The 27,981-nt window shown below is 41.0% G+C and overlaps 1 protein-coding gene across 1 annotated transcript; it reads right to left on the reverse strand.

Annotated features, from left to right (window-relative positions):
* Positions 1 to 984: 984 nt before the first annotated feature.
* LOC139946760 (DNA polymerase theta-like) lies at positions 985 to 27,452 on the reverse strand. The gene is made up of 25 exons (XM_071944439.1): positions 27,403 to 27,452; positions 25,571 to 26,367; positions 23,695 to 25,038; positions 22,977 to 23,133; positions 22,116 to 22,251; positions 21,205 to 21,578; positions 20,670 to 20,801; positions 19,841 to 20,053; positions 19,440 to 19,579; positions 18,677 to 18,878; positions 18,091 to 18,242; positions 17,080 to 17,398; positions 16,399 to 16,642; positions 11,118 to 15,328; positions 10,479 to 10,613; positions 9,534 to 9,694; positions 7,992 to 8,145; positions 7,405 to 7,565; positions 6,528 to 6,707; positions 5,976 to 6,279; positions 5,441 to 5,698; positions 4,579 to 4,763; positions 3,671 to 3,782; positions 2,557 to 2,826; positions 985 to 2,006 (listed from the first exon to the last, which is right to left on the reverse strand). The coding sequence occupies exons 2-25, from the start codon at positions 25,949 to 25,951 to the stop codon at positions 1,774 to 1,776; spliced, it is 10,158 nt and encodes a 3,385-aa protein (XP_071800540.1). The 5' UTR covers positions 25,952 to 26,367; positions 27,403 to 27,452; the 3' UTR covers positions 985 to 1,773.
* Between the last annotated feature and the right edge of the window lie 529 nt (positions 27,453 to 27,981).

The following is a 27,981-nucleotide window of genomic DNA, read 5'->3' on the forward strand; positions in this document are numbered from 1 at the left end:
CTTTTTATGACAAAATTTGTTGCTTTTTTAGGCAAAATTTGATAAGTACACAAGGCCTTGTTACTTTTTCTGTCAAAATTTGTTGCTTTTTTAGACAAAATTTTATAAGTGCACAAGGCTATAGCCTTGTTACTTTTTCTGACGAAATTTGGTGGTTTTTTAGACAAAATTTGATAAGTACACAAGGCTATAGCCTTGTTACTATTTCAGACAAAATTTGTTGGTTTTTCAGACAAAATTGGATAAGTACACAAGGCTATAGCCTTGTTACTTTTTATGACAAAATTTGTTGCTTTTTTAGGCAAAATTTGATAAGTACACAAGGCTATAGCCTTGTTACTTTTTCTGACAAAATTTGTTGCTTTTTTAGACAAAATTTTATAAGTGCACAAGGCTATAGCCTTTTTACTTTTTGAGACAAAATTTGTTGCTTTTTTAGGCATAATTTGATAAGTACACAAGGCTATAGCCTTGTTACTTTTTAGGACAAAATTTGTTGCTTTTTTAGACAAAATTTGATAAGTACACAAGGCTATAGCCTTGTGACTTTTAATGACAAAATTTGTTGCTTTTTAGGCAAAATTTGATAAGTACACAAGGCTATAAAGCCTTGTTACTTTTTCAGACAAAATTTGTTGGTTTTTCGGGCAAAAGTTGATAAGTACACAAGGCTATAGCCTTGTTACTTTTTGAGACAAAATTTGTTGAATTTTTAGGCAAAATTTGATAAGTACACAAGGGTTATAGCCTTGTTACTTTTTCTGACAAAATTTGTTGAATTTTTAGGCAAAATTTGATAAGTACACAAGGGTTATAGCCTTGTTACTTTTTCTGACAAAATTTGTTGCCTTTTTAGGCAAAATTTGATAAGTACACAAGGCTATAGCCTTGTTACCTTTTCAGACAAAATTTGTTGCTTTTTTAGGCAAAACTTTATAAGTACATAAGGCTATACCTTGTTACTTTTTCTGACAAAATCTGTTGGTTTTTCGGGCAAAATTTGATAAGAACACAAGGCTACAGCCTTGTTACTTTTTCTGACAAAATTTGTTGCTTTTTTGTGCAAAATGTTCCCAAGGCTATACCATTTCTGTGGAAAAGTACATGTACATTCATCAAGTTAATAATATAAAAAAAAGTAAACTTTCAAAATCCTTCATCAGTTTCAATGTTTTTTTTAATCATCACTTCTTGAGTTTTATACCTTTGAAATTGAAACAATTAGATCCTGAAATTATTTTAGACCAGAATAATTCATTTGAGAGAAACAAACTAAATTATAGTAATCGTCCCAACACAACAAAATCCAACTGCATTTTTTGTTTCCTTCGGACTGAGCATTACACCAGTTAACTGATCAAAAATCTTCAAGCATACCAATCCAAAAAAGTTTGATAAAATTATAAAGACTGTGTTCTGTTAGTTAAAATAACTGTTTGGCTATCGAACAATTTTTGGGCAGCTCTCAGAAATCAGCCAAAATTTGCCCCATCAGGTTTGGGTGTTGAGTTACAATAACAGGTACCGGGCAATCTCGGTGGTCAAGTTGGTAAGACACTGCTCTAGACTTGCAAAGGTCATGGGTTCAAATCACACCCAAGTACTATGCTAGTGACTTTTTCACAGAACTCTGGAAAGTACTGCGGAGTATACAGTGCAAACACACATCGGTGTATATGGGTAACAAATTTAAACTAATATTCTTTATCCCCGATGCAAATTTCCATCTGCTATTCGGGTGTTGGATTGAGGACGGATGCTTGAAAGATAGAGTTAAATATCAAAATCCTCCAGACGCCCCCATGTGGGGCCCACTTTTACCTTCACGGGTACCCTGACGCTCAGCTTCAGTGCTGACTCCATCTCCGTCTTGACCAGCTGTGCTACCTGGATGACATCCTCCCTGTGGACCTCATATATGAGCTCATCGTGTAGTTGCAGAACTAAGAATGCTCCAGAGGGAGTGACGGGGGTGAACCTGCGGCTCTTGCGCCGTTGCGTTGAACCTTTGTGTATGAGAAACAAAAATAATAATAAAAGAAAGACCAAAGTGATGGTGACAACCAGCTATACAGGTTTAAGAACCCTAATTGAAGGATAGAACAGTCTCAGTGTTTTTGAATTGGCGTCTTTCACATTCACAGGTAGTACATGTAATATCAAATGGATACTGCTTTCTTGCTTAAAGGCACTGGACACTATTGATAATAACTCAAAGTAATTGTTAGCATAAAACTTTACTTGGTAACTTACTTGGTAAACATTGTGAGAAACAGCTGCCTCTGAAGTAACGTAGTTTTTGAGAGAGAGTTGATTTCTTAATACTCAAATAATGAAAGGCTTTATGCCTGAAGTCTTTTAACCTTTTTGGAGGCATCTGAAAGCACACAAATTTATGCAACAAGGGTGTTTTTTGGTTTTTTTTTTACTCTCAATAAAACTTCAATGACCAATTGTGTCAAAATTATAAGAGATTTGTTATTTTATGCATATGTTGGGACCAAATAATGTTTGGGAAAAAGTGCATTCCTCGTGCAATGTGCCACTACTGCTTACCCCTCTCAAACTCCCACCTGTGACGATGTGTGAGGGCGGTGTTGGGAAACTCCTCTACAAGTCGCTGGTCTATCTTGACCATTGCAGCTTTGACAAGATCGGCCGCCGAGCCCTGGATGGTGGTGTTGACCGCTTGACGCTCTGCCTGGTTCCTGGCTGCTGGATTGGTGTGATTGATGGCCGGCAGGAATCGCTTGCGATGGAGGATGGTCTCTACATAGCCATTGGTACGACACTTGGCTACGGTGTCCTTGATGTAGCTTTTCATGCCTACAAGCAAAGAGAAGAAACTTTGAAGTCAGGGATAGTAGCAAGAAGAAGAAAAAAGAGAAGAAGAGTACACCATTTGGAAAAGGAATAACATGGAGATAACAGGTGTGAGTTGCAAGATAAAAAGGGTGTTTTGTTTTTTATTGCAAAGGTCTCCATGTAGCCGTTAGTACGGCACTTGGTTACTGTGTCCTTGATGTAGGATTTCATGCCTGCAAGCAATAAGCCATTTTGAGATATTGTGGCCAAGTTATAATTGCACTGTTTGGTTTAAGTAAATCTGCTTGTATAAACTCGAGCAGTGTATTCCTTTGGTGTTTGCTCAAAAAGGCTAACGAAAAAAAACTTCTTAGTCAGAGATAATGAAAGAAGAAAAATCCATGATCCAATTAAGTCCAACGTTTGGAAAAGAAATTGACATGGAGATAACAGGTGTGAGTTGCAAGAGGAAAAAGATGTTCTATTTTATTTTTAGATGGTCTCTATGTAGCCATTGGTACGGCACTTGGCAACTGTCTCCTTGATGTAGGCTTTCATGCCTGCGAACAATGAGAAAAAGCTATCAAGTCGGGGATGATATTTATGAAAAAGAAAGAAAGGTGATTTATGAAAAAGAAAAAAAGGTGAACCTGATACTCAGTAGTCACAAAGCCATAATCCTTGGTGCTACTTTTACAAGAAGAACTTACAAACTTTCTATCAGCACAAGGTCTAGTCCCTGGTATTCTCTTGATCTTTGGGATAAAAATCTTTGAGCCCCTTTGGTGATACAATATGAGGAGACATAGACTCTAAACTAGTGTACTTTGACCGACCAACTGTTCAATAGAAAGGAGAGACCAACCTTTGTACTGCATCTTAAAGGAGTCCATGAAAGCTGCAGCCTCTTCCTCTGCCTCTCCAAGCTGCTGACCAAGAGCCTTGGCTCCGATACCGTACACCATCCCATAACAGATCTACATATATCACCATAAATACTGCATCTTAAGCACACCTCTAATAATATAAGTTATGACACAAGCGCGAGTGGAATATGGAAAAATATAGAGCTTGTGCGTCCTATATCAAAAGAGGCCGAAGCTAACTTCAAGCAAAGCATGTGATGATATAATTATATCATATCAGCATTTAAAGCAAACGCGCCAGTTTTGAATTTTCATTAACTTCTTATAAGCTGTACGTTTTGCGTATAGCTTATAAAAGCACAATATGTGGAGTAAGAACACACAATAAGCAGAATGTGATATAAGCCATGCAGTATAAGTTTATTTCACACTCTTCTTGCTATGGATTGACCTATCAAAATTAAGGATTCAAGCCTGCTTGAAGATAAGAATAATAATAGTGGCTTCTTATGGCACTCAAATCTGACACTCATGACACTTCAACATTCAGTATTTTCGTACAAGTTATACCAAGCTCTGTTTTGAAGTATGAGACCAATTCCTTTACATATATCACCATGTAAAGGTTTACATTTGTACAAGGTGCCTTAATGGCCTAAAATTTCGACCCAAGCAGAGTCTTTCTCAAGTCTTTCCTTTAGCCTTCGTGAAAGACTCTTCAGGCCATAAGCTATTTTTTTCCGTTTACACCATTTTGAGTTAGTAAGCGGATTGCAACATCTAATTCTATGTTATCTTTTAAAATATGTGTAATATGGGCGGACTAACGATAATGTAAAGTTTATTCAATTTTTTTAAATATTTTTATCTTAGTAGATATTTATTTTCTCAGCAGAGTTTGACCTACCTGCTTAGCTTGTTGTCGTTGCTTTGGGGTGACGTCATCCTCATTGACCTGCCTCCACTGAGCAGCAATACACTTGAATACATCTCCTCCACTGTTCAGGATTCCTGCTAGCTTCTTATCTCCAGAGAGATGGGCCAGGATGCGGAGCTCAAGCTGGGAGTAGTCTGCGGCTAGTAGAACGCCACCTGAGAAAAGACGGATGTCTCATTATTTTCTTATGAATGAGGAATGGCTACCAAAAACTAGAAGCAGTTGGGTTTGGGTTTTGTGAGGCGTCAAGTGTTCTAACTTTTATCGCAACCAATCGGTTGACCGACCAATCAGGCAAGAAATTTTAAAAAAAACTTGTTATGTATTCTGTAGTTCACATGTAAGGCACAGTTGTGCATGCAGAAAAAGACCTATTTGCACAGTCAACCTCACACTGTGTGAAATCCAGTAGGAACTTTCTATTGCCAGCACAGTTACAGGAACAGAGATCAGGCTTAGAGTTTTAGTATTGAGGGGGCAAGGCAATTTTCATTTCACCAACGACTCTTCCATTGGAAAATTTAAAGGAAACTAAGGGGCACAAAGGCCAAGAACAGGTCATGGGCTCTGTGTTAACTTTCCAGCCGTCGATTTCACAAAACTCTTCCTAACTTAAGACTAATCTTAGGACTTAGGACGAGTCCCAACCCTGCAATGTAGCATGCAGACCTTAAGATTAATCCTAAGTTAGGACGAGTTACTCGTACTAACTCGAGATAGGATTAATCCTAGCGTTTTGTGAAATCGGCTGCAGGACTGAGGAATTCATGGCTAAATGAACCCAATAATGGAAAGGATATCTTGACAGCAAAGTTGCGGAAACCCTTCTCACCTTGAAACGGACAGAAAGCATGACGGACGCTAACTGCACAAGAAGGCGCAGGTTCGACTCCTTCTTGGGCCATTCTGGCTGCTCCCCTGCCCTGTCGGCCTGGACCCTGACGGTGTCTGGTGCCAGTCCTGGTGTGGTATGAAGCAACAGTCGATGGATCAACCCCTAGAGGAGGGCTTTCACCGATGGCCGATGGCATCTCAATCTCAAAATCTCGAGGGATTGCTTGGATGTTCGGATCAGAGAGGGACACACGACCTGATGGACAAAAAAACAAAATGGCTCGTAAAAAAACGACAGAATTCCAATTTCTGCTACTGTTTTTGCTTTACCCTACACTAATGTATGTTAAGCACTACCTTAAAACTTTTTCAGGGGCTAAATTGCTACAAAATTTACAATACAATGTACTTCAAATTATTGCTTTAAAGTGGTTGCAGATTTACACATGTAACAAAAATACATCCAGGAAAAGAAAAAAACATGGCACACATTTTCTACATGTACATCAAAGTACTACTTTGACAATATTTACCTGTTGCTGTGTGCGTCTGACATGTAGCGTAGATCCTCTCCCCTCCAACTCTCCCATCCGCCTTCCTCTCCTTCATCAGGGGAAACACGACCTTAGTGACAGCCGCCGAGATGCGTCTCCATTCCAGGATCAGCCCGGGAAGGGGATGAAACGGGCGGAGTTTCTCCAGGGAGTCCTTAGCAGTGCTGAAGTGCTTTGGGAGGCGGGCTCTGCCTCCTCGAGTGCCGAGTGTCTTACGGACTGTTGTGGTGGTGTCGAGAGAGGGGTCGCCGTTTGGGGGCAGTTGAAGCTCAACGAACAGGACCTTGAGATTTAAAGCAAGAAGAGACATTGAATTAGTACCCGTTTCATACTTCCCTCGAATGCAAAATGCATTTTTAATAGTCAAGGTTTGCAGTAATTTTTGTACCAGTCTGCAGCTTCCCCTAAAGTCAAGAAAGATTGCATAAATGGGTTTTACAATTCAAAAACCTGTCTGGAAATAACAACGATAATGTGCTTTGAAATGCTTGTAGCTAAAGCGCTATATAAAAGCTAATAATTATAATATACCTGAGCGACATCTTCCGGTGACGTTAGAGAGAATCCATGGCCAGCCATCTGGTATGCTTGTTCCTCTAACGCTGCCAGCTTAGCCTGCATGACAGCCTTCTGAGTCTCACACTCCTCTGGGCTGAATCCAAACCCAGTCAGCTCCATACGAGCCAAGACTCCCATACATGGCATCTCAACCTAATCAAATAGCGGGGGAAGAAAAGGGTTTAAGGTCACACACTACATGTACATTGGTATAAGAGAAATTATGAATGTTCACAGATGTGCAAATCAGTGAACTTTGTATTTTCAATCTTACCGATGTTGTGCACATTATTAAAGTTTTAGGAACAGGCCCTTTACAGAAAAGCTCAAAAGTGCATAATGTTCATGAAAGGTATGGTTATAAATTGGTGAAAACCTTCTTTGCAAGAGGCACTACAGTTGTTGAAATTATAAGCTATTTTGAGAACGGATTGATTCCCTTCAAACTGTCGTCTGGATAATTTTTCACCCAAAATCATTTGAATCTCAGGAGAACATTTGTCAGATTTCTGTGGGTTGGTGTCAATAAGGGAGTGCTGGGCCAAAGATGCAGTTGGTAAACTACTGTCACCTCACTAAAACTAGGTCGGATTTGACATTCTGTGTTATTACTGTGGCAGTTTTTTCATGTTTTCTCAACAAGTAGACACTGTATTCAGCTGGAACTTTCACATGTGTTTTTTATGGTAGCTTTCTGGATACTGTTGACTATAAATCAGCTACCACAGACCAAAAAAACATGGCCTTAATTTTTTCCTAACCTACATGTAGCTAATTTTTCTGCTACAGTAAGCAAGAAATTTTGCTCACTGTTAAGCAGCGCTACGAAATTAGGCCCAGGTCAACTTACCTCTGAGAATGCTTTATAGAGTCCGTCTTCCTTCAGCGTGGTCTCCAGGTTATCCATTAAGCTTAGAACCAGAACAGACTCTGTGGCTGCTCGGATACGCCCGGTACCCCGCTCTTGAGCAAACAGACCCAAGCTGCTGATACCTACTCCTCCAGTTATACCTGCAAACAGATACAAGATTTATATCTTTACTTTAATTCACAATTTTGGGGTTGAATAAAGACAAACTGACTATTGACACCTTGCACACGCGACGACCGTGCCACGCTCACCATTTTGGTGGTCAATAGGTTTATGTAGTCGCCTAAAATGCGTACTTCACCGAAAAAACACACAGTACCATTGACCACCAAAATGGCGCATCCAAGATTATTCTGATGATGACGTCAGGTGAATTTGATCAATAAAGCTGGACTTGAATAAAGAAAAACTAAACATAACATGTTCCTATCTTGGCCTCTTTTAAACTTTCGCCCCGATTTATGGGGCAAAACAGACTATCTATGTATGCTTTTCAAATGTAATATTTCCAGTTGGGCTGTTTTGCAATGGAAAGGCCGAAAATAGTCAGACAATATGGTGAATACCTTCTAACAGTGATGCTTCATGTGGCACGTAGTGAGTGACCATCCCATGCAGATTCCTCTCCTTTGACCCGGGGTCAATCAGCCAATGAGCAACCTTGGGGTCAGCTAGATGGCCTCGTAAGGTCACACCGCAACCACGGCTCAGGACTTTGTACTGTCGCACACACAAAATATAAAGCAAAACAAAAATTGTTGAAGGGAATCGGACTACCAATTGTTAAATTCACCATTTACTTAAAGGCAGTGGACACTATTGGTAATTAGTCAAAATAATTATTAGCATAAAACCTTACTTGGTAACGAGTCATGGGGGAGAGGTTGGGAGTAAAAACATTGTGGGAAACGGCTCCCTCTGAGGTGATGTAGTTTTCGAGAAAGAAGTAATTTTACACAAATTTGATTTCGAGACCTCAAGTTTAGAATTTGAGGTATCGAAATCAAGCATCTGAAAGCACACAACTTTGTGTGACAAGGGTGTTTTTTTTTTTCATAGTTATCTCGCAATTCAGACGACCAATCAAGCTCAAATTTTCACAGGTTTATTTTATGCATCTGTTGAGATACACCAAATAAGAAGACTGGTCTTTGACAATTACCAATAGTGTCCAGTGTCTTTAAGCCCAGCTCATATTTCCTGCAAATGCGAAACGAATTTTGACGTCACAAATTCGCAACAAATTTGTCATTCACTGAAACAGCAGCCCTGTGATGTCAAAATTTGATTCGCATTCGCAGGAAGTATGAACCGGGCTTTAGTCATCAGAAAGTGAGTTGGAATTTTGCTTGATGCTTATTTTTTTCTTGGAGTAAGATAGAACAAAAGCCGCAAGACCTGAGCAAGGGGGTTTATAAAACAGAACAAAAAATACATATATGGGGTTGAACAAAAAACAATTGTCTAGAGATAGGAAATTTTGTACCAAGTCAGCTTCCCTTGTGCTTTAATATTTGATATCTAAAACTACATGATCAGATGCAGTGTTGCAGCTAGACCAATTTCAGTGGTGGGCTCTAAATCCAATTTAGTCCACCAAGGGCAGGCAGTTCCACAACATTATTCATGTTTACATACGTGTATGGGGCCATCATTGCTGAAGTCCCAATCTGGGGGAACTTTGCGCTGGGCAGCACAGTGTATTTTGCTCAGAGTGCTGGGTGAAAAATGTTAGTTCTGGACAGGCTGCTCGCCCAGCACCGCCCATCCCCACCAGGGTTACAACACCGATCAGGGCCCAATTTCATAGCGCTGCTTAACGGTAAGCAAATTTGCGTGCTTACTGTAGCAGAAAAATTTGCTTAAGCCTTAGCGTACTTCACAGGTTAGCAGAAAAATGGGCAGCCATATTGCGTGTTTATCGTGGATTTGCATTTTGTCGTCATTTATTTTCGTGCGGTAAGCACCGGAAGGTTAGCATGCCTTTTCGTGTGCTTACGGTTATAGCAGCGCTATGAAATAGAAATTGCTCAGTGAGCACAAAATCGGTCGCTAAGCAGCGCTATGAAATTGGGCCCAGAGTACATTATGATAAAATCAGCCCTTACGTGTTCTTTACAGTCGAATGCCAGCTGGTAGACTTGATCAGTCCCTCCACCTCTACGCTCTACAAACACCTGTTCCAGCTTGGTCTTTACTGCTTGTAGACGGTCTTGAATCGTTAAGGATGGGTCCAAGGGAGGCTGGGCTAGACTATCATCAGGGTCAACTGTGGAAAACGGGAGTGTGTGACGGTTGATTAAATCATGGAGGAAGAAAATCAGACATTACACCTTGTACTTGTATTAATAATACTAGGTTCTTTAATATTTAAAGGAACACGTTGCCTTGGATCGGTCGATTTGGTCTTTAAATAAGCGTTTGTAACCGTTTGTTATAAAATGCATATGATTAGAAAGATATTTTAAAAGTACAATATAATCATCCACACAAATACCCCTCGAAATTGCGTGGATTTCCTTTTACCTCGTCGACTAACACGGTCGGCCATTTATGGGAGTCAAATTTGTCAAATTTTTTACTCCCATAAATGGCCGACCGTGTTAGTTCGCAAAGTAAAAGGAAAACCACGCAATTTCGAGGCAAATTAGGGTGGATCATTGTATTCGTCTTTTAAATCATCTTTCTAACCATATGCATTTTACAACAAACGGTTACAAACGCTTTTCAAAGACCAATTCATAACACCCCTAGTGCGTATCAAAAGTGCTCAGTATTTTGTCCTGTAAAATGCTTTGAAAAGGCGCTATTTAATGGCGTGTTGGTTGAAATGTTCTTATTTTGATGCTTTACCATATAACACATCAAGAATACATTTTCATTTTGATTTCTTTGCATTTTGACGATCTATAACGGCACTTTTTTCATTGATTCAAACACTGACCCAACGATGGCCAAACTCCCGGTGTTGGTTTCTACAAACACTAAATTCTTGCTTATTATTAATATTTTAATATTATTGTTAGAAATCCTTCCGTATTGTGAGCACTTACCGTCCTTGACATCCTTCTGGAGTGATATGAAGTAAGCGTCTTTGTCCTCCCAGCATACAGATAGACCAATCACTAGCAACCCTTCATCACCAACCTGGAAACCATCTACCTCGGACATCTTGGGCTTCGATACAGCTACCAGAGAAAGAACAAATTTTTAAAATAATCATTATGACTTGGAGACTAGTCTTGAACTTTAAAAAAAATAATATTGTTGAACAATCCAGGCCTCAAATTAACTAATGGCACCTACAACAATTGCTGTGGTAGCCCATGCTTTGATGTGGTGCCTTTTGCAAGGTTTCAATACAAGTTTACATTTTCCTCATAGAAATTCCCATTACCAGAGAAAATAGCTGCACACAAAGTACAGTCAACAAAGTTAAACTATTTTTAAATATCTTAACTTTTCCAAAAATGCACAAAATATTAATATTTGTTTTTGGCAAGCAGATTCTTGCCATTTTTGATTAGAGGATTGTCTAGTCACGTGATAGCAAATAAACATACCACTGCATTTTTGGCAATATCTCATATACTCCCCCACCCTTATAAATATACTCAACACCCTTTTGAAATTACACTTCCAAATGTTACTTTTATTGTGTACAACTCTCAGGATGTTGCTCTTTGGCTCACCTTTTCTTATATTTCCTCCGATTCCCCCACCTTCAACTGGAGGGATGTATTTCTCACAAGCCACCGACAGCGAGTACCTCGTCTTGTTACGCCACTCCTTTAAGAAAGTCTGGAAGAGCTCTTTGCTTGAGCACACATCGATGACAGTGAAGGTTCCCTGTGTGCTTGAGAACTGAGATGAGGAGACTCGGAGTGGAGTGGGAGGAAGTTTACTCCTGGGAGATGACGGGCTCGAGAGAGATTGGAGATGTTTTGTACGACCTGGCTTTCTCACTTGTGGGGTCGGAGGTTCAATTTCAAAACTGCTCTCAGAGTCAAGATGGAGGTACAGCTGAGAAGCACCTTGGGCATCGTTTAAATCCACATCAGGTGAGAAGATTTGAGGCGTGGTCGCAGGCGATGAAATATGATTCAAAGGGATGACAGGTGTTTCAACAAACTTTAAGAAGTTCTTCTTAGATCGGGGAGACTTTCTTGTTCTTTGTAAAGGAGTATTAGATTTCCTTGCAGTGTTTCTTTGTTTTGAAGCCTGTGTCTGTTTAGTGGTCGATCTCTGTTTGAGACGTAGAGATCGCGGAGTGTCCGTCTCTAAAACGTGTTTCTGTTTGGGGGTTCCTTTGAGAAGCTTCGGTGTGTTGGCTTTATCTTTGGGTGGAGTCGGCGGGATTGCATCTCCTTCGCTTTTCCTTCTTGTATCTTGGGTTTCAAGGTCTGTTTCACTGTCAGATGGTCGACGTCTTCCCTGACATGGCTTCTTGGTTGGGAGTTTGTCTTGGATAACCTCAGTAATGCCATCTCCGCTTCTTCTTTTTCTTTGTTCTCTTTTGGTTTCATCCATCTTACGATGGTCTATTAACTTAACACCTCTGGTGTTGTTCTTATTGTTATTTTTGGTTGCAGGGGTGGGATTAGAAACTGCTTTGGAAAATGGGGAAGAGAATTGAGAGAAGGAATCCCCGGCAAACAAGTCCAGCATAGCCACTGTACCTGGACTAAGCTGATCAGATAAGTTTTTATCTCCAATGTCCTTTGCTGAAACTTGTTTCACTCTCTCTGATTCCATCTCCGATGTTTTTTGTTCAGTTCTTTCAAACGCTCTCATTTTGGCAGAGGAACGTGACGAATTCCCAGGAACACCATTGCTGTGAATTTCAGATCCGCTCGGAATAACAGGAACCATTTCAGGTTCAGTTTGGAATTTCGTGGATGGTAATTTTTCTTTTTCATCCTTTTGGTTTGAGGTAGACTTTTTGGCACTTTGTGAAGTTACCCCTTCATCATCATTAAGGTTGGATTTCGGGCGAGAGCTCTGAACTTGTTGGCTTTTATCGGGTGAGAAGAAGTCACTCCATTCTGCAGCCAGAGCAAGGTCCTCTTCAAGATGCGAATAAGGGTAAGGCTCTACTTTGTCTTGGTAATTGGCAAGACTATTTCCAGCACCATTAGACACCTCGACGTTAGAACCTCTCTGAATGCTTCTTCGTTTTCTATTCTGGCTGATCTTGCTATTACAAGAAATTTGGTGAAGAGTCTGCTCATCAACACTATACAAGCTGTGAGCAGCAAGATTTTGAGTCACTCTGTCTGCAAAGGGTTCTGTCCGATCAATGACAAATGAGCACTCTAATGTCTCCGCAAGATCAAGAATCATGTCTTCATCTTGGAAAAATTCAGAGTATGGTGATTCTGATTGGCAGAAGGTTACCACGAGCTTCTGTTTTTTGTTGGAACTCGACCGGCCCGTTGAGGAGCTCCTCCTGTGAGAGCCCTTAACAGAGACCCTCTTTACTACTCTCCCTTCCTCTGGAGTCTTCAAAGCTGGCGAGGCATACTTCGCAGCCAGGTCATTCCTTGAAGAGAATGGTCCATCAACGAGTTTTAAGCTCTGAGAATCCAGCGTTGGAAATGTTGACATGAAGGAGGCGGGAAAAAGCTCTTCGCATGTTGCTTGCGAAGGATCAAGCTCACTGGTTGTACTGTCATCGAAGAGCAAGGCTTGAGAACTCAGGGGGGAGTAGGAAGGGGAAGACTGAGGAGCTGAGGAATGAGTCAAAGTCTCCATTTTTGGTACAGGTACATTCTTTGTCTCCTCCTCTTGGTATTTGTCCATAAGCTTCAACACCTCTGGATCAAGAGGAGAAAAGGCAAGTGATTCCTCTGAAGCCCCTTCTAACGACTTCTCCAGCAAAGAACCTGAAGGGGACTTGTTCAAAGCTTTGCTACTTACAGACGGTTCTTGTTTTTCAGGAACAGGAACACAGTCCGGCGAAGTTGGTGACTTTTTCTTACAGTTGGCAAGTTCCTGCTGCTCTAAGAACAACAACATTTGCGTATTGAGAGGGGAGAAGTCTGGAGAGATTGGCTGGCTCTCTTTTGAAGAAGAGTTGTTATCTTTGGTGGCCTCTTTTTTGTCTTGGGAGGGACTGTTTGGGAGAGAGAATAACTCTGGGGACGTATCTTGCCCAACCAAATTTTTATTGTTCTTGGCTGCTGCCGGCGTTTGTTTCTCTTGTGCGAATCCATCTGATGCTGGATTTGGATTTCTGCCAACTACAGAGGCTGGCTTCAGCATTTGATTGGGAGACTGTGAACCAATAGAAACGATGGAAAGACAGTCTAGGTGTTTTGATTTTGAAATAGACTTCTTAACTGGTAGTTCTTGAAATGTATTCCTTCTGTCCGGTATGGCTTTGTCGTCGGTTTCAAAGTTTGGACCGGCAGTCATTCCTGATGAATCTACATGGACGACTGCTTTAATGGTAATACTCCTAGCCCTTCCCTTCGCTCTTGTTTCCACACCAGACATTGCTCCACTGTTGCCTCCAGACACTACAGTACTCTCTGTACTCCTCAACAGGCTTTCGTTCTTATCCTCAGATAATGCACTAGTACTTGTCTTTGAAATTTTGTTCCCACATTGCATATTACACTCGGAAGATCCCACATTTTTTAGACTACTGAATGGCAAGGTATCTGAACTGGAGCTATTTCTTGTAGTTGGTTGAAGAGTACAAGTGGGAGTTGGCATGTTATCCTTCCCAGTTCTGACCTTAGATGATTTGGATGTGGCATCTGTAATATTTGTGTGACTAGCATGAGATTGGAGACTAACAGGCACTGTTTCAGCTGATAGACCTCTGGATTGAAGCTGATTTCTCTCGCCACTACCAGAAGCCCTTGAAGTTGCACCTAGTTGGACGTCCCTTGCCAATTTCCTGTTCATTGTACTGCTTGTGTTTGAGGGAGTTTTGCCCTGCGCTTCGTTTTCATGTCTGGAACTTTCCTCCAGGGCGCTTGATGGTGAGTCCTTCGATGACTCATTATGCTGAAGTGCTTCACAACAAGGTCTTCTAACAAAACTTTGCAGACCACTGGAGATTGATTTCCCTGTACCCAAAGTGGTTTGAATACCATTTGTTGAGGCCTGTTGTTGAAAGCTGTGATTACTGTTTATAGTCTGCAGTTTGGACGTGGTGGATAGACTTGAATCTTTCCGAGTCTGATCAGCATCAGATCCTGAAGATCTAATACTAGTTCTGTCCGTTGAGTGTTGGCGATGGATGTTTTCGCCAGGGTCAAGTCTCAAGGGGTTTGGGGCAGATGGTCTTGAAACACCCCGAGGCTTGTCAACATCATCACCAGATTTTGAAGAGGATGGATTCGAGTCTTTCCGAGTCTGATCAGCATCAGACCCTGAAGATCTAATACTAGTTCTGTCCGTTGAATGTTGGCGATGGATGTTTTCGCCAGGGTCAAGTCTCAAGGGGTTTGGGGCAGATGGTCTTGAACCACCCCGAGGCTTGTCAACATCATCACCAGATTTTGAAGAGGATGGATTCGAGTCTTTCCGAGTCTGATCAGCATCAGACCCTGAAGGTGTTATACCAGTCCTGTCCATTGAATGTTGGTAATGGATGCCTTCGCCAGGGTTTAGTCTCAAGGGGTTTGAGGCAGATGGTCTTGAACCTCTCAGAGGCAGGACATCATTGCAAGGTCCTTGGACAGCATCATCCTCTCCATCTTGGGACTCTTTAGGCTTCCACTCGACTCCAAGAGCTCCTAGATCTGCCTTGAGGAGACCCTTAGCTTCCTGAACGATCATCACAGCTGCTTGATGTTCAGTCAGTCCTTTGCGTCCTGTGGCCCAAATACAACGGGATCTCTTTCTCTCATCGACCTCAAACTGCTTCTCATCAATTGCTTTCCTTGAACTGTTGGGTGACAATTTTGGAGGAAAGGAAAACGTTGGGTCATAAGTGAATCGTAAATCTTGTGTTTGTAACAGTTGATGTAAAAATTATCAACATTATTTATTAACATAATCAATCAATTATTCAGCGCGGGGTCAATGACAAAAAAGGTTTTTGAATTTGAGATTCAAACAAATATTCAAACTAATAGAAATAAAATGCTGAGTAGTTTGTGGGGAATTGAGACTCTGCTGATAAAAAAAACCTCCTAAAACAAAAAATAGCTACAAAACAACAAAAACCAAAGCTGATAGTATTAAACAAATTACGGTTTGGGTATTTTTGGAAGACACAAATAAAAATGTCTACAGATATACATTAAACTTACACGGTTTAAAGATAATGGTAGTAGAAAGCTTCTCTTAAACTAATACTTGCTGAGGGGCTGTTGTTTTTGAGAAGCGAGTACAAAAATTTCACGAAAATAATTTTTGTCTCAATGAGTTGAAAATTAATTTATAGCATGTACAACAGATTTACCAGACTCTCCAGAGTCCATTGCTCTGTGCTTTTAATTTTGTTCTCAAAACTTAACGACTAATGAAGCTAAAAATTCTACAGGTAAATTATATTACATACATCTTCATTCACAGTGAATACGGATTCATGTCATGGCCAAAAACTATCAAAACCCTTTAAACACATTGGACACCATTGGTAATTGTCAAAGACAAGTCTTCTCATTTGGTGTATTTCAACATAGGCATAAAATAACAAACCTGTGAAAATTTGAACTCAATTGGTTGTGGAAGAAAAAACACCCTTGACACACAAAGTTGTGTGCTTTCAGATGCTTAATTTCGGGACCTCAAAATCTAATTCTGAGGTCTCGAAATCAAATTCGTGGAAAATTACTTCTTTCTCGAAAACTACTTAAGAGGGAGCCGTTTATCACATTGTTTTTATACTATCAACAGCTCACCATTGCTTGTTACCAAGTAAGTTTTTATACTAACAATTATTTCGAGTAATTACCAATAGTGTACACTGCCTTTAAATGTGTTTGATAACCCATTCTAGAAATATCCTACCTTCTAAAAGGCACGGCTTTACGCAGAACACTTTCTATATCCGAAGGTTTAGCTGCAGCTACAGCAGCGACCGATGCAAACCCACTGCCGTACAGCAACCTGGCACGGAAAGCATTGAGCAGGGATAGCCTGACCAGATCACAGAGCTCACGCTGGACGCCAAAGGTCAGTCTACTCTGGTACTGAGCTAGGAGAAGCTCTAGATTGGTCCAGCCAAGCTTATTGCAGAACACTGTCACCATGCCTGGAAGTAAAAAAATTAAACGGATGTGTGGGTCGCCATACAATAAATTTTTCTCCTCGGTGCTACAAGGTAAATTTCACGCTCGTTTGATCAAATGGTCACTATATAAAAAAAATGTGTATAAATTTGAAGAAAAAAAAACCCTTAATCATCAAATCAATTTTTTACTTGGAACATGAATGTTTCTTTTTGCAAAACAAATATTTTTAAGACCACACTTGAACAATAAACTCCAAAATAAACAAAAGCAATTTCATGACCTCCATACACTAATGACCTTAGTCATGAGTCAGCGAATTGATAATTTTGATCTTTTAAACAACAGATTTTATCTGTAATTTAAAATGTTAATGTATTGTAAGTGACAAATTTGAACGACCAATTTCCAGCAAATTTGTACACCCTTTTACAAAATCCTGGCTAAAACCTTGCCGTACCTGCAAATGTTGCTGCTGACTGCTGCAGGCTTTGAAGCTGCCCCCTTGCACATCCGTACTTCCTTGCTGCAGCAACAACCGGCATCTCCCTCACCAAGTCATTCAAGATCAACGTGGTGTAGAAACGCTTGTGCACTGCCATGGCATGTTGCTGCTTGGCGCTATGAGTCGACACCGTGCCCTGGGCGGCGCGGATCAAGAATCGCTCCTCGACGCCGACAAGCTCAGCAACGCGACGTTTGTCCGAGGAAAGATTCTCCCAGGTGCACATGAACTCGTACCAGTCCGGTTGGAAACCCTGGTCATAGATTGGGGTCACCTAGAAAACAGTAAGAAGAAGAGAAAATTGTCAACAAGTCATGTTGTGTACAAATCTTGTCCTCAATAAACTGCTTTGCTTTATACTATTAGACGTGTTTAAGTATTCATCATCATAGCCGAGGTAGATCCCGGAGATGGCTTCCCAACTAAGAGTCTCCATAGGTCTCTGTTCCTTGCTAGGTGTCCTGTTGCTGCCACAGATGGTATGTCAGCTTCTTCACAGAAGTGCTTGATATCTTCCAGCAATCGTTTTCCTGTATTTCCTCTGGGTTTGTTTCCTGCAATGTGGCCTTCTAGAAGAATTTGGGGTATCGGCCACTGCCCATTCTGTTCACATGTCCACAATAGTTTTGTTTTCCTAATTGAAGTCAGAAGATCTTTGTAGTAGTGAAGAAGTTCACGTACTCTTGTGTAGCGAAGTCTGTCCCTTCTGGTGACCCCCCAATATTTTCCTCAAGCAGGCCATTGTGTTAGAGTATTAAATTGTATATCTAATTTAATTTCATTTATTCTGGTTGTGAAGCCAATATCTCTCAGACAAGCTAACTTAATCACTGTACTATTCAAGAACCCAATAGAGAGAAGACAAGGAAGGAAGTTTCAGTTTTAGAAGTGGGAAGAAAACCCCAGAGAATTATTCCTGTAAATCTTTCAGTGAACTGAATTCATTTACCCGGTATAAATCTGTACCTGATAGAGTAGATGCAGATCGTTCTCCAGGACAAAGTTTTTCCTGGCTCTCTGAAGCTCAGAAAACACGACGAGAGCCTCATCAGGAGAGAGAGCCGAGGCTAGGGTGGCACTCCCGAGCTGGGTGGGTCGGAAGACCTCTTGGGATTCATCTACAAAACCAGTCGGAAATAAAGTTTAGTTAACAGCAATAATTCAGCAGGGCAGTTTGTTCACATCAGGAAGTCTTTTGTTCACTTTCAAATGAACAAAATGCTCCAAAAAATGCAAATATTTTGGGGCAATCCACTTCAAATGATTTATGCTTTTACAAGGTGACGCCAAACTGCAAACCTTTAGAAATGTCAAAAGATCTAAGGAGAATAAGAGTGAAATAGATGCTCCTTTTGATCCATCTTTAAAATAGAAGGGATCATCGACACAACATTCAGTAAAGTGCTTATACGTGTACACACGCAGGTGTAAGGGAAGGGTAAAACCAAATCAAATAACTATATCACTGTTGTTTACAGAGTACATAACAAAGATGGCTTACAGATTAGAAAAGATATCCATATCCAAGTTTTAAACACAAGGAACATGTTACCTCCCGCTGGAACTTTCTGGAGAATGATGAACTCTTGCTCCTGTAGAAACTTGGTGCATTTCTGAATGGCGGTTGCGGTGCTACTCTTGTCTTCTTGATTGACATTGACTGAAGGGTCGGAGGTCAACCCTGCAGCCAGTAAGGTACACCCAGCATAGTTTGAGACATCTTCAGGGGTAGAAGCCGCCCCGCTGGCAATAACCTGATATAAGAGGAATGTAATGGGTAGATGCTTTATGGATCGATCTGGCCTGTCAATCAAACTGTGCGCGTTCAACCATTTGACCAATCACAGCAATGATTGTGGTTGGACAAACTCGGTCATGCGTGCGCGTATATTTGGCACGCGCGGCAGAATCGTGCAGAATGTCATTAGGAGTGCTCGTACACGTGTCTTGCTCACGTGCCCGGTGGGCTGAGCTTAGTGGGTAGCCGGAATGGTCCATTGGCCAGTAGGAAGGGTGTGTTGTTGAGTCTCCCTGCAGCCAGATAAGTACACCCAATGTAGGAGGTGATCTCTAATCGTCCAAGATACCTCAAGTTGGAAGTCAACAACCCTCCAGGTCACAATTAGGCAACGTTAATACACTGTACCCCTTCTCTTGGGTTCTCAAATCTGTCTAGTATAGAATATTTTGAGGATCTACAAAGAATAATAAGCTTTTCACTCTGTTTTCTCCTTTAACAAAGGGTGCACCCCTAAGCAGCTTAGACCGCTGCCACTGTGTGATCAAAGTTTCAATTCTACATATATACTATATACCTCTAGTATAGCCCGCTTCATAGAGTTGCTCAAGTCCTGTCCTGGTTTCTTCAGACAGCTTTGTACCGGTGGTAAAACAGCTTGCATTAACTTAGCTGCCTTGTCTCGTTCATTTGGCTTGCAGATCAAGATACTTTCCCCTTTACAACAAAAAGAAGATTAGTCAGTTATCTTTCTGTGTCTTATCTATCTTTCCAATTACTTTGTAAATAAATTTCTAAATTCGATTAAAGGGTTTTGATACCTTTTGTAGTTTTTTGACCATGATGAACCCCCACTCACTGTCAATGAAGATGTATGTAATATAATTTAACTGTAAAAGTTTCAGCTTTATTAGTCGGCAAGTTTTTGAGAGAAAAAAATCACAGAACAATGTTTTCAAAAGAATCAATGATTTTTACCTTCAGTGTCAACACCTTTCCTCCCAGCCCTGCCTGCCATCTGCCTGTAGACGAGGGGATCCAACACTCTCCTGTTGAACATCACACTTCGGATAATCACCCTCCGAGCAGGAAGGTTCACCCCTGAGGAGAGAGTGGAAGTGGCCACGAGGATCTTGACCGCACCCTGACGGAAAGCGCCCTCCAGGATGTCCCTCTCATCAAAGCTCAAACCTGGAGGAGAATGGTTTTTAGGGGTTTTTAAAAATAAAGTCACTTGTAGGCTCTGAGTAGAGTCCATGTGTCATAATATAACAAAAATATTAATAATAATAATAATAATAACTTGGTTTATATAGCTTGGCTTATATAAGATCGTTTATATAAGACTGTTTCATAGGGGTGAGACAGCAGTAGAAAAAGCTCTCTCACAAGAGATAATCTGGACATGAGGCCTTCGTTGTAGAGTGCTCGTGGGGGCCAGCGGGGCTCGTGGGGGCCAGCGGGGCTCGTGGGGGCCAGCGGGGCTCTGCCCCCACGAGCCTGCCCAGGAGGCGCAGTCTGTTATTGAAGCATGACCGGTAGGGCAGGCTGGGCCCTTGTCCGCCTGGGTCGAGGGCATGGGACACGGTCATGACTTGGTGTTCTTTCTCTATGATCTGGAGCACTTTGATTTAATGATATGTAGGTATGGACTCAATTCATTGGGCTATAGGGAGCAGCTGTAGTTGTCTTAGAAGTGGTGAGCTTTGAGATTGTTTTGGCATCTTAAAAGATAAGCCTAGCCTTCTGTATATCATCGTAACTTTATTGCATCATTTGAGAGTTACGCTTCTGAAAGAAAACTTACCAGCATGATGGTAGGCAACACCGCATGGAACCGTTCTGCTCAACACCGGATCTAAACCCACAGGAGTCCTCTTGAGTTGCTCAGTGACGTCTTGAAGAGATTGCACATTGAGATTGACAGAGATACTGGCCTCTGTATAAATATGAGAAGAAAGTTTGAATGTGAAATTGAGGCATGGGTTTATAAGACAAAGTCGTTTGTTTTATTTGTTAATAATTTGTTAAAGCAAGTTCGCCCCAAAACAAGAATAAATGCTACAAAAAGAGAATAGCATTTTATAACCTTTGAGAAAGACTCTGCTAGGGTCAAAATGTCAGGCCACTAACTATTTGTTTGCATTTATACCATAGGTATTTTTGGTTGAGTAAGCAGCTTGCAACAGATGATACTATTTTCCCAACTGTTTTAATGGTTTGGTTTGTTTATAAATGTTGTTGTTATTGTTGGTTAGTGTTTCCAGCTCTTTAAGCCTAGCGTACTGTCCAAGATCATTGGCAAGAGCACAGAGAAAGGGAATGAACATGTTTTCTATTACCTTTTTTAGAATTAGGCAGCCTCCCGGTTAGCCTAGCAATCTCTCGGGCCATGTTCTCACAGAGCTTCTCACACCAGTTCTTCGTGGGGCAGAATATGAGGACGGAGCACCCGATGGCGAGCGTCTCCAGACACAAGAGTAAGATCTGATCCTCATCACCGGGGATGTTGTGCGCAGGGTTGAGGTCGCGCAGCTTACTCAAAGAGGCGTCGTAGAGCGTCTTGCCTGCCTTGAGGGTCTGGGTGAGGGGGACGGGGCGGAAATCGGTTCGGTAGAGATCGGCATCCATCCATCTTGCAAGGTGGTCGAGGTTGGGAAGGGTAGCGCTCATTCCGATGAGCTGGACGGCGTTTTGTGACACTTCACTTGAAGGACTGAAAAGATATTAAAAAATGACTTTGTGTTTTGAAGAAGAAAAAAATGGACCAAAGCCTGGTTCATACTTCCTGAGAACGCCAATGGGAAGCAACTTTTGAAGTCGTCACATACTGTACACATACTGTAAATGTTTCGCAGGTGTTGACGCATCTCTATTCTTTTGAAATAACTTGCTGAGAATTGTGACATCAAAATTCATATCGCATTCGCAGGAAGTATGAACCAAGCTTAAGAATGCACAGACAAGATTTTGCTGTTGCTGGTGCACGAATATGGTACTTTCTCATGAGAGCCACAACAAATCCCAGTGCTTTAAACAGACTCTTTGTTCTCTTGGCTTTGTGTTAAGTACTTTCAAAGAAAAATTATTCTGGCAATTCTGCTAAAATAATCGTGTCAAGATTGCAGGAACAATACTGTATGTTGAAGCGCCTTGAGAATCACTGAGTGACGGATATGAGCGCTACATAAGAACTATTAGTATTATTATTATTATTATAAAACTCAAAAGGTAGTACATTGTTTTGTCTTACCCCTCCGAGTTGCCCATCTGAGTTGTCTTGCCGAGTGACTTCCGAGACATGAAGCGTACTTTGGTGAGTAGCAATTCCAGAAGGTAACCCCTGTGTGTGTCTCCGACCATGTGAAGCTCATCAACTACTATGATACCTGAGGAGAGGTTAAGTCACAAAAAATAGGCTGTTTTGTATGTAGGTCTTTTTATTTTTCAATTTGTTTGATAATCTGTATTTTTTTTATAACTATTTCCTTTCTTGCCTAAAGCCCGGTTTATACTTCCTGTGAACGCGACACGAATTTTGACGTCATATGGCTTTTTTCACAGCGAATGTTTCGCAGGAGTTTGAGCAAAAGTCAACTGACACAACTTGTTCCTTGCGAATTTGTGACAACGAAATTCTTATCGTATCGTATTCGCATTCTGAGGGAAGTATGAACCGGGCTTTACAAGGGACCAAGTCCTCATGATCAAAGCAGGCCTGTGGCTGTACATGGAATTATAAACTCTCGTCCAGTTACTTTATGTGCGCATCACCCTCCCTCTGTATTTTATCTGTGTATGCAGGGTGCCCGCGCATGTGCAGTAAATGGGTGAGAGTTCATAATTCCATGTAACCAATGTTATAGAGCTGCTTCAGCAGAAAATATTACTCAACAGTTTTCTGCTAAGCAAAACTAAGCAGGATAGTCACAGTTTGTGCCTGTGTTTTGGCTGGTAACCCTATCCTAGTAAGCGTAATTTTGTTTTGCCTGGCTACTTATTTTGCTCTAACGCAGCTCTGCTAAATTGGGCCCATAACTCTTACCAAGTTATATATTGGGTTTGCGTAAACACCATGTGTGTATCTACTTGCCAGGTATATATATATTCTTACCAAGTTGATCCAGTTTTTTCTCCTCCATCAGTCTATTTACCAGGCTGTTGGCTTTCTCAATGGTACAGACGGCAATGTCGACATTCTTAAAGCCTCCAGCTGGGGCTTCACTTCCCATGTATCCCCCGACTCGTATTCCTGCATCCTGGAACATAGTCTGCAATTGACAACAAATAAACAACAAATCAAAAAGTCGCTAAATACTTTTAATTTTACCAATACATGTACATGCCATACATGTAGTCGTACAGCAATGCAGGCCTGACATTTCATAATTGAAAAAGGCAAGTCCATTTTCATCTTTTCAACTTTTTCAGGGCACTTCCATTTGAAAGTCAATGGGAAACTTTTGAAGGGGCACCAAGGCCAAGACCATGGGCAATGGAGGCCATGGCATGCGTGTAATTCCAGGTGTATGTGTGATAAGATGTTCTTCCTGGTTTCGTAACAGAAAAAAAAAAATACCTTCAGGCTGCCCGAGTGGGATTCAGACCCGTGACTCACCACAATCAAAAGAAAACCCCAGCCACACCACAGTAAAAAAAACAATTTACAGCGACTCTGAAATCAGTGAGCTGTAGGTCTTGTGGCTGTGGGCCAATTTCAGATCCTTTGAGATCTTTAAAAGATGAATTCACAAAACAAAATGGCCTTGCACTCTCAAAGATGAAATATTTAAGCCCTGCATGGGAACAGATAGACAGTGTCTTACATGTACCTGTAAATAAAACATCTTCTCTCGCGTGACGGACACAAATGGCAGGATGAAAAGCGCCTTCTTCTTTGTCTCCATCACCCTCTTTAAGATCAATAGCTCAGCGACCAGAGTCTTTCCGGCACTCGTCGGAGCCGAGTAGACAAGGTTGCCCCCATCCAGGACCTTCCCAAGGGCAAGGCACTCTGCCTGCCAGGGGAACATGTGGGTGATGTTACAGCGATGGTACTGGGCAAGCACTTGGTCTGGCAGCCCCCATGAGGTCAAGAGTAAGGGGTCTATTGTAGGCTGAGTAAGGGTGGTTGACCCCGTGGCTTGGGAGGTAAGGCTCACATCCGACCTGGGGTCATCATGATTTGTGTGATTACCCAAAGACTTACTGAAAGGAGTTCTGACAACATCACCAGCTTTTAGTTCACCTGTACTTTCAGTAGCGTTTGTTACAGTCTTGCTACCTTTATTTCCTTTTTTCTGAGCCATTATTCGCTTGCGATGCTCAACTTTTTGTCGGTTTCTTGGAGGGGATTGTGATTGAGAGTCCACACAGTACACCTGGCCAGCAGGTGATGTCTCCTTCTCATTGTGGCAATTTAAAAAGTCATTGAACTTTTGCGCAAGGTCGTTTCGCAAAGTATCAATCTCCAGAGGTTTTGTCACACTCTCTGCGTTGGAAAGATTTGTAGATTCTCTTAATATTGCACTTTGAGTTGCACGATTATTTCGTTCTTTGGTTCTGCTTAAAGGATTTTTCAAGTCATCAGCTTTTTTTGTTTCAATAAGCTGAAAGTCTAATCTTGAAGAATTAATTTCTGAGGAATTCATTGGTGGATAATTTGATTGCAAACGAGTTGTTTTCATAATAGAGGTAGTTGAGTTAGTCTTCATGTTGATCAAAACGTCTTTTGATCTATCTGGTTTAATTTCTGAGGAATTCATTGGTGGACAATTTGATTGCAAACGAGTTGTTTTCATAATAGAGGTAGTTGAGTTAGTCTTCATGTTGATCAAAACGTCTTTTGATCTATCTGGTTTAATTTCAGTGAACAAATCTTCAGAGTTTTCATCAAACTGGTCGTTGTTAGACAAGAATTCTTCCGATGTGGCATCAGTAGTTCTGCCAGTCACAACTTTTCTGTGTTCGGGATGTGGAGCTTCAAGCCCTTCGTTGGCTTGGGGCAGGGCACCAGTTGCCTTCTTACTTTCATGGCAGTAGTTGGCTTCTGCTTCCTCCATTGCTTTCAGTATGTCCTCATCCAGGTCACCGGTGGAACTGAAGGAAAGTCCAAGAGGCTCTGTATTCAAGAGAGGCTGTTGTGGAGTCACGACTGAAGGATTGACATCTTGTGTCTGGTGATAAAAGAAAAATGCTCAAAGCTTATATCAAAGTCAGGAGATAGACCTATTTCTCGCATATTTCTTAGCATCACAATAGCATTCCGCACTAATACTTTAAATAGAAGCTAAGAACCCGGATCTCAGACAAAAGTGTCAAATTTCACTAATGTGCGCGTACGTCAGAATTGTATGTTAACTCTGAAACTAATTACACCAGTTTGGTGCATCAATGATGCAGTGATCGCATGAGATGGTGTGGTATTTTTGTCTGAAAGCCAGAGATTTATATAATAATAATAAAAAAAAAAAGATAAAAAAAAAAGTGATGTCATTATAGTGTGGGGTGCTGTTGGGTTTATGTGCATCTTGTTCATTGGTGGCAAAGTATTTATTTTTCAACAGTAAAATTTGTCTTTCTTTCTGGAAGACAAATGAATGACCTTACATCTACACTTTGTGGTGAATGTACGTTATACAGAAAAAAGGAAAGATTTTAAGATGAAAGAAAATACACACAAGGATTTTTGGATCCTACAAAACTTACCTCTACCGACACTGCAGACTTCTTTCTAATGGATGCTGTAGAGCCAACACCATTTTCTTTCTCCTTTTCATTCTTTAGTCTGGGTGATCTTCTCAGGGCCCTTTCATAACTCTGGCCAATCGTCTGCTCCCTCTGTTTGTTCAAATCAGTTTCTCGTCTGTCAAACTTTTCAACTGGTTGACCAGCATTCCTCGAGCCTGTACCAACTGGTATGACATGTTGTCCGAGTCTCTTCACAGTCTTGGTACACGGTTGGTAGACTTTGGTCGCAACAGACTGATTGCTTGCTGCGGTTGTGGAGTTTTTGACAAGATTCTGGCCTCCCTGTTGTCGGGACCCAATTTGCTTTTGTTGACGCCATGTCGAGGAAAGTTTTTGCATTGTGCGTTGTGTGTTTTTTAATCGATCAAACGAATCACTTTAAAAATTTATTTACAATTTGATCACGAAACAAAGGGTCATTGAAGCTTGAGTAAAAAAATTAAATTAATATAAATTGCTGATGATTATTAAATCAGTCTTTAAATTCATTTTTGATGGCCATAAATTCATTGACGCCCAACTTCAGAATCACTTCACATTAAATTCATTGAGATAAGCCATTCTTCACAGACATGACCATGGGCGAATTGCTCCACTAGATGACAAGAGTAGGACATTGTTATTTTATAGGTGCATGCTCGATACTGAGATTTTTCTTGTTGCTTGTTGGCTGAGTGGCTTGTTGGATCTTGCATGAGAGAGGGGAATTCATTTTTAACATTTTTGTTAAAAATCCTTGTCTCATCACCACATGCCTGAAAGTAAAAATAAGAAATATATTAAAAGAAAGACGCAAAGAAATAATTTGGAACATGACCAATTTATAGACAATAGGGCCTTATTTAAACCCAGATCAGGGCGGGCATCATGGATGGCCTCTACGTTATTCCAAATCTAGTGTGTTTTGTAGACAACAACCAAAAAAACTATTCAATCAACTCAAGTAAAAAAGTGTCTGTTACGTTTATAGGCCTACATGACTCAATGCTGTGTGATCTGTAGACTGTGACTGTGATTTGTCTTGTCTTGTCTTACTGCACAAACTGCCGCCACTGGCATGACTGGGCTATAACTATGCAGACCCTCATGCATGCATGCTCCTACTCAAATTTTATATTAACAAGGAGGGACTTTAAATTTTCACCACCTTATGTGGAGACACATAGACCAAGGACAAAACAAAAAAGGGAAAATAAAAGGACTCCATAGCCCATAAGGTTTATTATCGCGATTCAGAACAGCAATGCGCTGTGGGTAGGCAGATGGGGCAGTTTGCTATGCGGTGTATGTTGTCACACACGCATCGCCTATATCTTTGTGTGGTTTCAACAGCGCCCTCTCTTGATATTTTGCAATAATTGCCGATAAACCTTTATAAATATAAATAATAGATTAATTTATAGCACTTTACCAACACCCAATATATAGGGGTATTCTGGGTGCTCCACAAAACACAAGGAATTTTGTGAACAAAGTCTATGGTACTATATGGCATGGGAAGATCTAAAGTAGGGTGGTACGTGTGTAACTGCAACCACTAACTCAGTCATGACATTGACAGTGACTAGTGAGTGAACGGTGAATGTGTGTGTGCGTGTATACGGACGTGTGTGTGCTGCGCTACGCCTACGGCTACGCTAGCCTCCCCTGGCCTCTCGCTCTCATTATTTTATACAGTATTTTATAACGAGTAGTTACTACATTTGTTTGTTCATAACCGAGAATACCGAGCACTGGTCGTTTTAGAATTTACGCAAAGCAATTTCTGCTAGTTGTCATGATCTTCTTACCTTTGAAACATCAAATCATCAGTGACGACGAACCTTTTTAAAATCATCCGCCATTGTTTACCTGTCCATTACTTGCCAAGGGAGGGCGCGCTTCAAGACTGAGTGCGCGCTTTTCCGTGAGGCAAACAGTGAAACTTTATCAACCCGTGGTACCAAATGCTAACGAATAAAATATAAAAAAAAACGGAAAAGGGGTAATTTCATGAAATCATGTTTTACTCAAATCAACATTAATTTTACATTCAATAAAATCTCACTTATGACAATGTTCGTCATTCCCCCTTTTTCCACCACACCAGAGCAGAGGGAAAATTTCCGACTTTTTATTAGAGGCATGTTATTCTGCTTCTGCTGCTTCTACTGCGTATCACCTAGGGGATATCGGGAGCGTAAGCTCAAAACATCTTTTTGTAGTGACTTTCACAAGTTAGTTGACGGTTTTCCAGTGCGTTTACTGAAAACTAGATAATAATTGCCACAATAAACTTAAACTTGGCGTCTAGTTGCCGATTGATTATTTTATCCAACAGTAGCTACTTTTATGTGGATGCAATTGTGAAGATCGAATTGTAGGCCTAT

Source organism: Asterias amurensis, chromosome 14 (genome assembly GCF_032118995.1).
Source record: "Asterias amurensis chromosome 14, ASM3211899v1".
NCBI classification, from domain to species: domain Eukaryota; kingdom Metazoa; phylum Echinodermata; class Asteroidea; order Forcipulatida; family Asteriidae; genus Asterias; species Asterias amurensis.

Bases quoted from the DNA above. Each gene is read 5' to 3' on its own strand.
- LOC139946760 (XM_071944439.1), bottom strand. From the start codon at position 25,951: ATGCAAAAACTTTCCTCGACATGGCGTCAACAAAAGCAAATTGGGTCC. The intron at 3,783-4,578 runs GTAGGTCAAACT...TGATATATGTAG, and splicing joins AACGACAACAAGCTAAGCAG to ATCTGTTATGGGATGGTGTA. The intron at 2,007-2,556 runs GTAAGCAGTAGT...TCATACACAAAG, and splicing joins CAGGTGGGAGTTTGAGAGGG to GTTCAACGCAACGGCGCAAG.